Consider the following 17,191-nt stretch of genomic DNA (forward strand, 5'->3'; position numbering starts at 1 on the left):
ATTATGACATGACTGTAAAGTCACGTATCCTTTTAACACAAATCCCCCGTAACTCAACCCCTAACCTGCCCCAAATTTTCTACCCTTAAAGTTCACACAAACACCTTTAGTAAATGATTAATAGACTGTTAACTAAGCTATAACTAACTGTTTTTAGCAGTTTATTGATATACAACATACCATATTCCCTCATCATTAAAGAGGAAAGCTACAATGGAAAGAAAAAAAACATGTAAAATAAGGTAAAAAGATGTAGATCGCAAATGTGAACAAAGAAATTTGAATCATCTACAAGTAGAAGAATAAGAAGTAAACAAATGTGGTTTTGAAATGAATGGACTGGATGCCAAATGCATCGTTTTAGTTCTGTTCATGTGCACATACAGAGAGAGAGAGGAAAAAAAAAAGCTGAGTTGTTATTGAGGACAAGACGAGGTCGCAGAATATCCGTCCCCACAGAGACGAGGTTAAGACTCCGATCAAAGTGTCATATCCTGTTTGATTTGCTGTCAGTGGAGCTGATGGCCGGGATTACAGGACTCTAACTGAAGGAAAGCAGGAAGGACGGAGACAGGAATTGAAGGAATAAACATACGGACGACTAATGTGTTTACCTTCTATCAGCGCACGTGACACTTGAGGGAGGATGTGTGCCGGCTGGTTATGTCTTTGTGAATCTGAGATGGTTAAACGCTTGTCACAGTGGTGGATTATTAAATACTAAGGAGAAAATCTGTTTGACAGAAATGGTGCCTTGCTGTAGCAAAACACAACAGAAGGTGAATGTTGCTGTTGTGTACTAACATTTCTCAAATTTTATCACAATAATGTCACATAAATGCCACAGCAGTAGGATTATTCCTCTATTTTTTGTCTCGGTGAAGAGGATAAACATGTCAGAGCTTGTTGAGCTTCAACTGTCTGGTAATTTTGAGACGTTTTGTCGAAGAAAGCCTAAAGATATACAGCGGGATTCTCCTCAAATCTTTTTGCTTTGACTTTGTTTGCTCTCCTTCTCGCCAGCGCATCACGTTTGGCTCAGAGGCTTCATACATGGAGAGGAATAATTATTGTTATTGTTGGATTAGGGAATTCTCATTTTAAAATAATGTGAGTCAAATCTGATCGGAACCTAAATCCTTTCTTTTTTCAATGTAAAGCTGTAAAACTAAAGGCTCCCAGTTATCCTGGTGTATTTAGGGACCTCTCTGTGTGAGACTCTATATCATCCCCTTGTGTGTGCATGTGTGTCTGGTGTGTATGTTTGATCCGTGTTCATGTGTGTGAGCTGTCAGACTCACCCAAAGGTCACCAGAGGCCTGTCATGTCTGTCAGAGCCAGGCTTTGTTCTGCTGTCAGTGAGATCAAACAGGCTGTTATGCACAAAGAGACTTAAAACTTACTTTGCTTTTATGACATACTCAAGGGCTTCCTGTTGGCTCCATAGAAATGGTGGACCCTCCTCTAGCCTATATAGATTTTCGAATAATTTAGTTAATATTTCTCTTCCCATCCCTCGAAATTTCACTCTTTTACATCATGATCATAATATTAACACGTTTGCTGCTCTTAGTCATTGAGTTTGTGTGCAGCTTTCTCACATAAACACACACTCATGAATGATGCAGTTCACATCCCCAATTAATGCCCAGCACATCATACACGCTCCACTTAACACACACACACACACACACACACACACACACCAAATCCACAGTGACAGCTAGCAGCATTTTGTGTGTGTGTGTGTGTGTGTGTGTGTGTGTGTGTGTGTGTGTGTGTATGTCAGGTTGACTAATTGAACTTGTGAGGCACATTTATCCAGAAGCAACTGGCCATATGGAGGTCCTATATGCATCCATGTGTGTGTGTGTGTGTGTGTAATATTTTAATTTAGAGATTAATATTCTCCTGAATTAATTTTTGAACATTACATATGTTTAAAATGTAATTTTCTAGTTGGTTTACACAAGTTCACACAACCTTAAATCCCCATCAATTGTTCTACTGCGTAAATGAAATTAAAAACTAAGTTGGGGAGTTAGAGCACTGAGAAATATAAACATGCTCTTCAGTGCAGGTGTTGGTGGCCTGATTCTGTTTGAGAATGGTGCACATCACAGGGTAAATCATAGATATGTCACAAGCCGGGGGGGCCGAACAAGAAAGGAATCTAGGAACAAAACAGCAAACCTAACAGTCATTCTGACTAAAACTGACTCTAAAAACAGCTAAAATACAAACTGAGCAAATGACATGACCAGAAACACGAGGGCAGGCAGGGAGCTGGTAGAAGAGGAACATACATAGGCTGAGGATCAACTGATGAGACTCAGCTGACGAGAGTTACAGACAGGAAGACAATGCTGCAAACTGCAAAATAAAGTAAGGAACAACTACATTTTAAAAACAGAAACACAAAGTCCAAAACAACAAACAGGGAAGACCAGAAGTCCAAAATCTCTTCTGTTGATCAAGATCAATAAACTTTCCCTCCTTCCACATCAACAAGGGTCATATTTTCTGACACTTCTTGCCACTTGCTAAGTCTGACATAACCGACTAGCATGTGAACATGATGCTGTGTAGGTAACAGAAGCCAGCTCTTGTCTAAAATTCAAATGTGAGCTGTGGCTGCAGGAGATATATATTTATATATATATGTATATATTGGACACAATTCTGTGTTGTGTTTTGCTAGGACATCCGATGTCACACACACCAGATGGAGACTCTGTGTTGGTGGAGAAGTGTGTGTTCTGTGTTTGATCACATATGGTTTCTCTCTGTGGTCACAGTTGTTGGCAGCTCAGGTGCCCGGGAGGAAAGAGAGAGGGAGGCAAAGATGACTAATTAACACAAGTAATGAAGGGTCTTTCAAAGCTACATTTTTATAGCAACTTTTAACATGCACTGTTGTTGACTTGTGTTCAGGCATGGTGGGAAAAAGATGGGTTTTATTCAGAACCAAATTACCCTATTGTGATTTCATGCCTCCTTAACCCTTGAACACTAATGTTAAAATTAGTAGCACCATCACTTACATCTGGTGCTATTTTACCTGATAAAATGTAGTTTTCATCAAAATATATTAAAGTACAACACTGTATGCCAAATTTGAGTACTCTCCTTTAATTTCTCAATATGCAATGTCACACAGAATGAAAAAAAGGTACCACAGGGGACAACAGCAACACAATGAAAATCACATGACAAGAATTGTGTGAGTGAAAATCACCTGACCTTAGTGTTCTAGGGTTAAAGTATGTTTGTCAGAGTGACCTTGACATTTGACCAGCAGAGTCTTTTTGACTTCGGTCCCAGTGGACTGGGCATCAAATTTTAAGAAATTCCCTCAGGACGTTCCTCAGATATCCGTATAAGGAAATAGGCACATATTTTAGATTCATATCAGGTTACAGTAGCCTTAACCTTCACTAAGTCCAAGTGAACATTTGTTCTAAATGTTAGGAAATGGATTTTAGGTTTTTCTTTGAGAACATCAATACCTTATTGTGGTTGGAGGCCACCTTGAAGTTTGGCTGTCACGGAGACCTTGACCTTTGACCACCAAAACCTTTTCACTCAATCCTTGAGTTCAAGTGGACATCTGTACCGAATTTAAGAAATTCCCAGTAATCAGATGGATGTTCAACCTGTATTCATAATGGGGGGGACGGGACCCAAAACAAACATATAATGAAAGAGCGTGTGTAACAAAGCCTGCGCCATATTTGTGGTTTGTCCTGTTATGTTTAGACCTAAAGGCTGTTTGTCTCTGTTTCCAAAGGCAGACATCAAATTCCCAGCTAAACTCAGCTCTTTCTAGGATAACAGGTTGGACGCCTTAAGCCAGTGAGGTCAACTGGGCCATTAGCCCTCTGTTGAGATCGATGGCGAGGTTGGAAATCATTGTGTGGATTTACAATGAGGAGAAGTTCAGCCTCAATGTCTGAGCGTGTAATTGTGGTTTGGTGGGAATCAATTGTGTCAGGCGGTTTAAAATTGGGTGGGGGTTGGCTGGGTGGGGGGTATTCAGGGATAGCAGTTGTTCCAGTTGAGGTTTCTTGAGATATGTTTGTCTTTGAAATATTGGTGATAGGATTTGTTTTAAGCACCAATCACAACTCAATCAACATACAAACCCTCCCTATTCTCATGTTTTCTCTCCATTTTAATAATTGCCACCTTATAATTAAACAAAAACAAAAATTACACCATGAAAATGGGTTGATGTAATTCCTGTTTCACAGTATACAGAAGTATCAAAAGGAAAACTGCCATGTGGACGTCTCAGAGTGACGTTAGTGCAGAAGCGTAATAACAGCTTTAAGAGGGGAAAACACAATCATCAGCTTTTGTTTCTGTGTTTCCAAAGATGTGGGGAGATATTCAACCAGAAATCATGTTTGTAATGGTTTCATGAAACTTACCATCATGGTAATATTTCCTAATATTATTTCAGAGGAATATTGTTTTTCCTGCAATGGGCAAGGAAAGATGAAGTCAAATGAGCAAGGAGAAGGGAGACGTTTTATTATATTGTTTGCCTTTTTTGCCAGCCGTGTTGCAGGGATACAATTTAGCAACACGCTGACCACATTAGAAAATCAAGCATTCTTGCAACCAGTTCATTATTTTCTCATGTCAAAGTCATGTCTGACATAAGAATCTTGTCCATGACATGTAAATATAACAGAGACATTTTGATAGTCACGGTCTCATTTAAAAGAGCAGTGTGTATGATATAGGGCCATCTAGTGGTGAAGAATGTAAGTGTTGGAGAACATTTGATGATGAGTCACGCGTTCTCGATTTTTCTTCTGCCTCCAAGTTCAGACTGCGTCAATGATTTTAGACATGAAAGGCAAAAACATGAAAGTATTAGGTTTGTCTGTGCAGGGCTACAGTACAAACATGTCAGAGCAACATTGTGAAGTGGACCTCCTCTATGCAGGTACGAAGGGCTCTGTCTAAGCTCATGATGACTGGGCCTGTGTGTTACAATCAATGAAGCAATATATCGGTTTTTGGTTTTTTTTTTCCCACTTTCTTACTCAATTTCAATATTCTGCCCGCGTGTATCAATGTCATATATATCAGAGTAACGGCAGCTATATTCAAGTGTGTGACTTGAACAATTGGTATTGCAATATCTATAATGATAATGAGCTTGATTTGTTTATTATAGTACAAATTGGCAGTATGGCTCTGTTCAGAGGAGTCCCCTGATAATTTTTCATGAGCACCATGAAACAGGGGACCAGCAGCGTGAGGGAAGGTTCGCCCAGTTTAAGACTGGAAGAGCAAACATACCCCCGTGAACAGAGCAGCAACATGACATGGAACGAACTATGCCATGTATACACGACAAGGTGGAGCTGGGGAGGTGGAGGGTAGCAAGTTGCGAGCAGGAGCAACTGTACAGCAAATAGCAGCAGCAGCAGATAGCAGCGATTACAGCGGGCAGAGCAGCATAGCCAGAGCTAGCAGAGCGGGAGTTGAGGCTGGGTAGCATTTAAGTTGAGAGGGGCCAATCAGAAGCAAGGGATTTGATCAGCTGATGCGGAGCAGCTGTAGATCAGCTGATTGATCAGTTTGATTGATAGACGGGAAGCCAATAGCGTTTGACTTCCATGGCCTGACAGAACTAAGGCTAACACTCGATTTATATCTAACTTCTATACATTGGTCCTTTAAACAAAGGAAGAGAGGCTGCCAGTTTAGTTTTTTCACTCCATCCAACCACCTTCCTTCCGCTCCTCCTTCCTCCCCCTAACTCTCATTCATTCATTCCTTTCTCTCCCCTCGTTAGTTCCTCCTGCCCTCCTTTACGCCTCTTCCTCTTTCTCTCCTGTCATTGATCTCTAGCCAATGGATGCCTAGGCGACAGATGCAGAAGCTGTCACCATGACAGCGTGTGGATGGTTGTTGGGGCATTTTGTGGTTGTGGTGGTGTTGGGGGGAGGGGGAGTGCCTGGATGGTGCTTCATTTGCTGTTAAGGTGACACGGAAATCTTTCAGTCTTTTGGTTTGTTTAGGCTTTAAACCTCAATCCCTTCACTAATAGCGTTATATACAGTGTATGACACCTTATTAACATTCTTGAAAGTATCTATTTTCTGTCTCCAAAAGTACAAGTCTGAGAAAGTAAATCGGAAATCATATTTATTCTTCTGTTTTAATACTTCTTTTTCCTACTAAATGCAAACAAATTGATCTCTGACTCCAAATTTATTATTTTGTTGACAAAATGGACCACAATTCCAGAGGGAGTAGAGGGTTAAAATGCCAACAACCATGAAACCAGCTTCCTCATTTCGTCTTTTTTTTGTTGTTGCCCTAATCCTTTTTTAACTTTCCAACCACACACATAATCAAACTGAATCAGAGTCTCTGTGCTCTACGACACTCTAATTAGTCGACTATTAGTCAATTAATCGATTTACTGGAAAACGAAATCAATCTCTGACCTTTTTGATGGGAATTCCGTAGCTTTCATCCCTCTGGGTTTTTGAATTTGTTGTTCAAAATAGAACCATAGGAAAGTAAAGATGTGGAATGAATTTCTACTTGTTTTTGTTTTTGTTGTCTTTAGTTGATGAATGTTTTTTAATAATTGTCGTGGAAACCTGCAACAGCAAAAAGGAAGCAGGCATGTTTGTACTTTAAATTGGGCAATTAGCCGTCAGAGGAACATTTGAGAGCAGGAAGACCCTGAGGAGGGATGAGGGGGTTGATTTGGGGGCATTTGACATCTCTCTTGCTCTCTCTCTCTCTCTCTCTCTCTCTCTCTCTCTCTCTCACACACCCTCTCTCTCTGTCTCTGTCTCTCTCTCTCTCACACACACACACCCTCCTCACAGTCCTTTCTTGCAGACGTAGCTCTGTTCAGCTTCCAACACCGCCAGGCACACAGATAAAAACACACAAAGTCCTTACACACACACAGACACACAAACACACATACATGTAGCTCTCCTGCGTTCACCTTAACACACATGTGGACATTACCAATGCACATGCCACACTCACATGATTAATTCAGATCAATACGAAGCTCTCAGGCTGTACTTGAGTGAGTGTTCATTTGTGCAAGGTCACCCACTAACACACTGCCTCAATAAGCAGTGTGTCTGGAGACTCACAGACACACACCCACACACACACACACACACAAATACACACATATTGGCAGACAAACACACAAGCTTTTCTCAAATGGAAGTGGCTGGAATTGAGCAGCAGCTCTGGTAACAAAGAACTGCAATCTCCCTTTCTCTCTACCTTATTCATTCCTCTTCCTCCTCCTCTCCTTTCTTCTGTCCTGACCTTCTCATCTTGATTTTTGATTCTTTGTATGCATATCACTGAAGGTGTGTGTGTTTGTGTGTGTGTGTTTATGCATGTGTGAAGAGCCAAAGTAAACAGAAGAGGTGGCGGAGATTGGTTTTATCCATCTCAAACACAGACTACCGCTGTCATGATTACTTACTGGAGGAGAGGAAGGTAGGTAAAAGGGAGAAAGATAAAGGAGGACCGAAATAGAATGAGATGCACTTGGATTGTGTGTGTGTGTGTGTGTGTGCGTGCGCGCACTTGCGTGTGTGTCGTGTACTCACGCGGCGTCCTCTCTGCAGTTCCAGTGTCCTATCCATCCCCTATCGGTGTGGTGGCGCTTTGTCACTGTGCTAATGGTATGCAAATGCAATGCTAATTGACCATTCACCCTCTCAGCTTTAGCTACACACACACACACACACACACGGACCTGAATCATTGTTGTGTAACAACATGTCAGTGTTTATTTTTCCCAAAATGGAAGATTTGTAGACATTCCAGGCTGATATTATTGACTCTTCAAAAATCAAGCTGAGTCATGCTAATCGTATCTAAATTAAATGAACTCTAGCTTGCACCTGGAGCTAGCTGCAGGACCATGATGATGTTTGAAAAAAAGAAACAAACTCAGAAAAGTCCATCACAGGAGAGATGATGACAGAGTTTGTGTGTTCAATTGTAAAGTTTCTGTGAGAAAAGACATTGTGGTTTGTCAAGAATAAAAACATGCAGTATTTCCAGGAACATTGATCACATATTAAGAGAGACACTGTGATGGTACAGCCTGTTGTATGACTCATGACACACCATTAAAGCCTGTCATTTAGCTTTTATTTCTTTCACCTTCATGTCAAGGATTGCACTTTTACAGTAGCTTGTATTCGACTATCAACTGACACAAGCAAAGCAGAGCTCATATAAAGACAATGGAAAGACCGTAACAGGATCCAGTATTGATCTAATCTGAGCATAATCAATACAGACATGATGGTTTACCTTTCACTCCCTCTCAGCATCCCTGGGACCAGTCCAGTGTTGTATTTGGTAGACGCATGGGAACGAAACTCTCCGTTATATCAATCAGTCAGGGTGATGACCTCAGCTCCTTGACAACACACAGCTTAGAGTCATACTTTTTAGTTCAGGTTTGCATGCATCTCCTCTCCTCTCCTCTCCTCTCTGAAATGCTTACTCAGCTCCATTTCTTCACTCCATCTCTTTCCCTCCAACCTCACAGTGAAGCGAAAAACATGAATGGAAGCAAAAGAAAGACAGCTTTGTTTTACCTTTTGACTGGAGAGGTCAGGCCGAGGAATCACTCCCGGCGTTTCTCTGAAATCGTGCAAAAATGAGCTGAAGTCATTTTAAAGCTGTTAATGAAACTTGTGTGCTCCCTTATCATCCGGACTCTTCGATTTTTATCTCATCTCTTGCTGCCGTTAAATCATTTTTGGAAAGCAAGTCGTTGACTCGGGCTCTCCTCAGTGTTCTCTCATGGGGAACCGGAGATAATACGTGTTTTAGAACAAGATAAAAGGTCAAAACCAAGTATGTGTCTGGACCGTACCATCTAATAAAGACAAGCTGCAGCAGGTTCCATCTGAAGGGCTCACTGCGATGCGTAGCGATGTGCTGATGTTGTTTGCTCAAAGCAGCAACTGTGTAAAAGAAGGGAAAAAAAATTCCAACATTTTACTTTCTTGATAATAAATTATTAATTTACATTGTAGCAGCCTGTCTTTAAATACCTGCAGTTTAAATATAAACACCTTTTCATAGATTTTTTTAAAAAGTTTTTTTAAAGATCTATTTGTCTTGTTGGGTAAACTTTAACTAACCTAATACAAACTTAATATTGAATATAATGGGATGTTTAATCACGATTTGTTGTTGGTCAATAAAGTAATGGTTGCATGTGTGTTGCTTAACGATTCATACATCCTGCAACTGCATTGTTTGCAGAATTGTCACTATGGTGTTTGATATCCTTGTTTTATATTAAATAGACTAAACCTTGCAAAAGCATGGAGCTGCACTTCACGAACAATGTAAGGAGGATTTATTCGATTTCCGATTCTCAATTTAGTTTTATCAACAACATCGCTGCCGACAAAGAGGCTTTACTCTTGAAGTGTTGACAGTTAAAGGGAGGCTAGGTATTCTCCTCGCTGGGTGTCATAATGTTTTCACAGAATCTGTGTTGAAGCGGAAGAGCCACTGCAGAGAGAGAGAGTGTGTGGAAACAGCTTGATTGTGTAGTAATGAGCAGAGCTGACTGGGGATTTGAGGGGAAAACACTGGTGTTGCTCTCGTCTATCTGCTCAGCTCCGTTGTGCTCTGAGCTGCTTTCCTCTGCTGGCAGACAATCGAAGAGAGAGAGAGAGAGAGAGAGAGAGCATGGATTTGCATCCTAGGAAGTCATCAAAAAAAGTTAATCAAATATGACTAAGAAATATGATGTTACAACAAGCGTGCAAGATTAGAAATACCTGTTTTATTGTTCTATGAAGCAGGATTTGAGCAGGAAAATGTCCGTTTATTAATGTTGCTGCCCTCATTAAGGATTTCAAAGCAGCTCAGTGTCTCTGTTGCTCTGACTTGCTGGTGTTTTGTCAGCAGCAGTCGTCGTCTAATTACCTCCTTTGTCCCGCCCCTCATCACTCTTCTTTTTTTCTATGTGTCCATCCATCCATCCTTATCCTACACACACACACACACACACACACACACACACACACACACACACACATACACACACTCAGACTCAAACCACCCCCCGGTTATGCAAGCCATTGTGAGGTGTGTTCTGTAGATTCTTTGTTCCAGTGGGTGGAGATGATGAGACACGAGTGTCCTTTTTCTCTCTGTCCTCATCTGCTAGAGAGTGTGTGTGTGTGTGTGTGTCTGTGTGTGCGTGTGTTGCTTCATGCACTTCGAATCAATTTTCTTTCCAGCAACACACCCTCTCTCTATTCACAACACACAATTTCACTCAATATTCTTGCGATCTGATCTAATTTCTGCCCTCAGAGGAAATGTTTTTTCTCTGCAGTGGTTCACTGCCTCAGGTTTAAGTCCCACAATTTGTAAAATTAAATAGAAAATCTTCTGATTTCTGCTGTGAACTTGAGTTTGGGGGTCTTTGAGCCACTTGAAAAGCGGTACATTTTCTTACCTTCTGCAAAATTTAAGTCCAAAGGAGAACAAAAGGAGCAAGCATTTTAAAATATCCATCTTGCTTTGCTCCCTGCCTGTATGACTACATTGAGAGCTAAAAATTTTTTAAAAGTCTTGGAGTGGGAAAGAACAATTTTTTATTGTCTAAGAATATATCTTGAATGAGGCAGATTGATTTGTCAGCAGCAGCAATGAAACATTAATTTGTTTTAAAATGTCTTTGCTACGATGTTGAATTATGAAAGGAGAGAAACCAGCTGGCGAGGCTTCATCTTACACAGATATCTATACTGAAAAGATTGTTTCCAGACGAGTGAGATGCGAAGCTCAGGAGTGGAGTAGAACTCCCCCTTAAGCTTTTGTGTGTGTGTGGAGAAGTTTAATAAAGACATCAGTAGATAAGGTTTTGCACTGCTTCTGCATGCTAAGTAAGCTAACGGCCTTCTAGTGCCTTTATTTTAGATGTATCGATCATCTCAACCCAGTTTGGAAAATAAAGTTACTAAACGCATTTTCCAAGACATTTCATTCAAATTTTGTAGTGACTAAAGGAACTCCACAATTTGGATCCACCAATCCATTTAGAAGTCCTGTATATCATCTCCAGAGTTCCGTCACATTTTCTCCCAGAAGGTCTGCATCTGTTTTCAACCTCTGTGACAGTAGGTTGAGCTGTAGATCAGATAGAAATGGAGGGATGAGAGTTCACAATATCATTCCTCCTCATCCGTCTCCTTTTTCTCACTCTTTCTCTGCCATCACAATCTGTCTTTCCGTATATTTCTTCCTCTCTGCACTCTCTGAGTGGTATCCTTCCAAAGGAGTCCCGGGTTTGCATTTCTGTCTGTGAGAATCTCTCTCTCTCTTTCTCTCTCTCTCTCTCTCTCCCTCCCTCCCTCTTGCTGCTTCTCTCAGCGTCTTTTTTCCTCATTCATCTCGTCTTCTGTCATCTATTATCTTTTATGGAGCTTCTTGCAAAATATGGTGAAATGTTGCGTGACAAAAACCCAGCTAGTCTTGGGGAAAGCAGAGGGCAGAGTCAGAAGCTCTTTAATATCAGATATCATGTAAGTCAAGCGGTTATCTCATCTGTAGTGTCTGTGGACTGGAGGGGCTGGGAAACACAGGAACGTGTGCGCGCCAGCACAAGCTTCGTAGAAATTGACCGAACCACGTTGTGAAAATAAAAACCAAGGTTCCAAACCGTGTCAACAAACTGATGAAACCTCACACACTTCAGGCAAAAGGTCATCTTTTTTTTCTGTGTGCATCCTGTGCAGTCTAATCTAATTGCCACTCTGCGCTGCTGCAGAATGATATGTCACATTCTGCAGCTCCATTTGAGTTTCAGGCAGCTAAATGAGATTTTTGGGGTTTTGTTTTTGGCAGTTTAAGGATGTTTAGGCCACAAAAAATAAACAGTACAATACAGTTTGAGGATAGAAGCATCTCCCCCTAAATACACTGCCACTACAGCTTAATCAGACACAATAATTATGGCCACATCAGTGAATATAGCATACTATGGAAGTTCAAAAATGTCTGTGGTACTGCTGACACAGCACACAATAATCCCCCAACTCTGCAATTCCATTTGGCCTCACTGCTCATCTTTTATTTTTAGCTGCAGCAGCTACTCGGGCAGCTGAGATGTACAAGCTGGAGCGGACTATTGTTAAAAGGCTTGGTCGTGGACTTGTGTAGAACGGAGACATCGTGGCACATATACATGTTAATATAAAAGATGTCAAAACCAGAATTTGTGCTAATGTGATCCATCTCCATCAAAATTCAGCTTTCCCGCTACGCGGCATCCATGTATTCCATCCACTTGGTGACAAACATATCTTTAAATCATCTTTTGTTGCATCAAGCATGACAAATATTATTTACTCTACTTGCCCTTTCCAACTATCATGAATGCTTGTACATTCCCACGGCTGCTGTCGTTAGCATTGCTAATCTGCTATCATCATTTCTTAGATGAATGCAGAGTCCTCCTGAGCAGCTGCACTCACCCTGCCAGGTCATCTCAGATCCACTCGTACATTAGACATGAAGGAAACCGTCTGATTTACCTGAACGTTAGCATCATCACGGATTTCCCTCGACCAAAAGCCAATGAGATATTTAACATTTGATTCAGGATTATTACCACACAAAAACAGGCTCTGTGATTTATGAGATTCACAAGTTTTTTTTTCACAAATGAAAACAACATATGATTTTTTTGTGGCATAAGTTCGACCATTAGCAGTACAACGCTAACTTCCCCATCACCATAACTAGCTTCTGTGCTTCTGTTTCTGCCGTGATGACCTGGAGTGTCCAGGACAACCTCTAGTTTGTTTATTCACTTGTTAGCAACCGCTACTTTTCAGACACCAAGAAATTCAGGAGTGTGGCATTTACTGACGTATTTTATACCCCTAGAATATAATGTACAAACCACAGAGCCCAGTGACCTTAACCAGACTTTAAACAAATTATTCCTGTGATTTAGGACTCCAATGCCAATACTGTGCCTGCAGCTTTTTATGCTGCAAAACATTCTATTAAAGACAAGATTATTTCAAGAAAGAAAACATATTAGTTGATAAATCACTACTACTTAGTATAATAGAATTAAAGCCAAACTCAATCGAGTTGCTTCAGTATCAGCGTGCGAGTCACCATAAAAATGTGGCTTTGTGATCCATTCATTCATGCCCTTATTTCAACAGTCAGGAAACAATATCGTTCTTGACAAGCCGTGTTCTAAATGTTACCACTTCCCCCGACTGCCTCCAACAACATGGAGGTATTCTTACATCATTTACCTTCCCACCGCCTCTGAAATACTGAGCCTCATCACCTGCCTCAAGCAGGTCTATTTTTATCCCAGAAAAGACTTGTGTGTGTGTAGCACAGACACAAACTCATTCCACAGAACTTTTCCTCCTGGTGGAATATCAAGATCTCCCGACGCAAATGAAAAGAGGCGTGATATTCTGTGTCATGAGCTTCCTCCCGAGAGTCTAACATAACATACATTAATTGCTGTACTTTTCCACCCCCCCAGCTGAACACTCGATCGGATAGCTTCAACATGTTCAACCTCCGGCCAGGATCAATGGTTCCATTACCAGGCACGCTCATTGATCAGTGGGTTAAGAGCGATTGATAGACTGTTTGTACCCCAATAAACTGATCTTTACGTGAGACAGAGAGGTTCTTTTTTTTGCGGGGGGGGGGGGGGTGTTAATGAAAAATTAGAGGAAAATGCGCACGATGTGAGGAGGGAGAGAAGTGTGGACAGAGAGGAGCAGCAGTGATGGGAGGGAGGGAACTCCTCCTGGACATGAGTAAAAACCATCCTAAAGCAGTGAAGCTCAAATGCTGTGGCTTCAGTTCCTCCTCTCACTCATTTCTTCAGCTCCCCAAATTAGCTGCATTGTTACCTTGTTCTATTTCCTTTGTCTCGCCTTTGAACAAATGATGCCATGAGAAAAAATTGTATGTATATTTTAAACTTCCTTGAGCCACATTTTATCACTCCCAAAGAAATAGATACTTTTATTATGATGACGTCAAGTAGCATTAATTATATTTTGTTAGTATGGAAACAGAAATGCTTTTATCTCATCGATGTATGGGCTTTGTTCATGACTCTCGGATGAAATGCAGCTTTTGCATTCTTTAATTTATCTTTTTAAATGTCTCCTCTTACAAAAAGACATACAAATTTTGAAAAGAAATTATCCAAATATGATTTTTACTGTCCCTCTCTCCTTCCTTCCTTCCCTCCATTTCTTTCTTTTGTTGTCGGTATAGTTCATTGCAGAGAGAGTAGCTTGTTTCCATGGAAACGCGCTGAGCCAGATAAGCTTAACTACTTGCACTGCAGCGTCTGTCCTGTGTGTGTGTGTGTGTGTGTGTGTGTGTGTGTGTGTGTGTGTGTGTGTGTGTGTGTGTGTGTGTGAGAGAGAGAGAGAGAGAGAGATAGACTGGCTCTAAAGAGAGGGATGATGATTTATGAGAGTGTAATGCACTGGGCAGACACTTGGATGAACAGAGGAGTGTGTGTGTGTGCATGTGTGTATTTGTGTGTGTTTATTAGTGTGAATGGGAGCAGTGCCGTTATTCGCAAGATAATGCAGCTATTTGTTTTTCAGGTTCCCACTTCCATGTCTTCTTTCCTTCTACCCCCCATATCTCTCTCTCTCTCTCTCTCTCTCTCTCTCTCCACGTCTCCTTCACTGGAGGGAGGCACAACTACAATACAGCTGTAATTCTATGCTCTTAGCAGCGTCGCCCTGGTGATTAAAATCACCATGGGAATGATCAGCCTCACCATAGCGATGGCATCTGGGGCGCTGAGTGTGTGTGAGAGAGAGAGGAGCTGTGTAATAAGATATACATACTATGTGTGTCAGTGTGTGTATGTTGGGAGTTGGGAGGGGGGGTGTGAGGATGGCTTTATGGTCCAATTATCTACCATACATGTGAAATTTGAGACACAAAGCAGACTAAATCATTCAACATCCAAGACGACTGTCGCCACCTTTTCTGCGATGTGTCAGCACTGTAAAAGGGCCAACGCACCACATGGCAACACTGTCCTTTTAATCCAGGTTTTTCAGACTTGAGATTCTGCTGCAACAAATAGCTAGATGGCATTGAAAACAGCAACAAAACAAAGAAGATCATCACTGCAAGGAAAAGTAGCATTTGTGTTTCAAGGAAAACCATGTTGAATTCTGAACAGACTCAAAGCCTCCGGGCACAAAAGACATTTCTCGGTGAGAGGTTGACTGATACTCTGAGCCACATACAGTAAAAAAAAAAAGATTTCAAGAAGGAAAAACTAGTATTGATAGTGCCTGTGTGATAGAGGCACTTCAAAAAAAGATGCGCTTGGTGAAAAATGAATCACAAAAAAAAAAACAGGATTCAGAACTAAATTTGATGTACTGAATATGTGTTGGATCTTATTGAAAATGCTGGATGTGCCATCATGTCTTCTGTATGTGTCTCCATTACAGAACTCTCAGAAGAAAAGAGGAGCACGAGCCAACAACAAGCCTGACAAGAAACTCGGTCCCCAGGTAACACACACACACACACACACACACACACACACGGGTTACTGTATAGTGTCATCACAAGATGATCTTTCCAACTGAACCTTAAACCTGCTGAGACTTTGTTCTTGTACAAAAACACAGGGAAAGAGAGAGGATATGTAACCCAGTCACGAATATATAAAGTTGAAATAAATACAAAGGAGAGGAGATGAGGGAAAAGGAAAAACCGCAGACAGATGGGAAAGTAATAGAGAGATGGATGGAATGATGGTCCTGGATGAGAAAAGAGAAGTGTGATAAATGTAAGAACAACAAAGAAGGTAGCCAATAGCAAGTTTGTTGACTGACAGTAACTATAAAGTGAAAATAATTAACGACAAAATCTTATTTGTGAAATCTGTGTTGAAACGGCTGTTTTATTCTCTCCTTTTTCATCGAATTGAATGCAAATTGTGTTTAAAAAAAAAAGAGAGAGAAAAAAAGATGCCTTAAAGTTTTCCGGGGCTGAACGCTGCATCTTCAGTCGTGGGGAGCGCGATACCTTTCAAGTGTATTCGTGAGTGTGCTGCGTCGCCTGTATGTCTCCGTTGACCTATTTCCTCTGGGTATCACACTCTATCTGCCCCAACAAGCCCAGTGCTGTTTGATCGGATAGATGAGCTTCATCTCTCTCTGTTTTCCTGTCCTTCATCTTGTCCTGCTGGTGTTAGTACTTCGAGCCTGTTTGCATTTGCATCCCAGATCAGGCCTCAGCACTACACTTTTAATCTACACCAACGTCATTCTTCTTTTCCCTTAAAGGCAAACAAAAGTTTTTTTCCACAACTTTCCAAGCTCCTGCTCACTTGTTTGGTTGTTTAAGTAACCATAAAAAGTCCAAGCAAAACTGATCACTTTTTTGTTTTTTCGGCACTAAAGAAGTTTTGAGCGTGTGACCTTTACAGGATAATAACATACAAAGTTACAGAAAAAAAAACTCATGTCAGGACAGGAGTTGCTGGCGGTAAAACGGTAATTCTCTCCCTGGCTGTTGAGCTGTGAGCCAAGGCTTCCTCTCTCCTAGCCGCACACCATAAATGGCTGTGAATTTGCTGCCGCTCATCTTGCTTAACGTGGTTGGAAACGCTCCACTGGCCATAAAACAAATGCAACCAAGGAGCTGCTTGTGAGGAACAGTGGTACAGGTTCACTTGAGGTCGATAAGCAGTTAGAAGTTCAGTTGAGGTAGAGAGAGAGAGGTACGTGTGTACGACTCCCATTTGCATTTTTATGCCTCTGTTGTGAATACTGCACAAGATACAGGGCAGCAAATCCTCTTCAAGTCCCTCCAACTCACCACTAAAGGGCAGAGTTGGTGATACAGTAACGGATAAAGGCGCAAAACAAAAAATACAATACATTACAGATCACTTGTTTTAGTTTTTAGCTTTCCTGCATTTCAACATGAAAATATACTCCAATCTACCGAAACAATGTTTTACTCAATTTTTCAATTTCGACTTGAATTTTCTGTTTCAGAATGTTGGCTTTTTTTTGCACTAATAGCAGATTTAACATAGAATATAAGACGCAGCTCTAAGATTTGTTTTGGTTTCGAAGTAGGCAAT

At 41.0% G+C, this 17,191-nt stretch overlaps 1 protein-coding gene across 4 annotated transcripts in view; it reads left to right on the forward strand.

Moving 5' to 3' along the window:
* mtcl2 (microtubule crosslinking factor 2) overlaps positions 1-17,191 on the forward strand; it is an 85,894-nt gene that overhangs the window by 41,972 nt on the left and 26,731 nt on the right. For all 4 annotated transcript variants that reach the window (XM_086214293.1, XM_086214294.1, XM_086214296.1 and 1 more), the window contains exon 5: positions 15,543-15,605. In XM_086214293.1, coding sequence (XP_086070419.1) covers positions 15,543-15,605 — 63 coding nt within the window. The remainder of the gene's footprint in view (positions 1-15,542; positions 15,606-17,191) is intronic.

The sequence above is a fragment of the Aulostomus chinensis genome, chromosome 9 (genome assembly GCF_037954235.1).
Source record: "Aulostomus chinensis isolate RoL2024-O1b breed Wild chromosome 9, RoL_Achi_v1.0, whole genome shotgun sequence".
Taxonomy (NCBI): domain Eukaryota; kingdom Metazoa; phylum Chordata; class Actinopteri; order Syngnathiformes; family Aulostomidae; genus Aulostomus; species Aulostomus chinensis.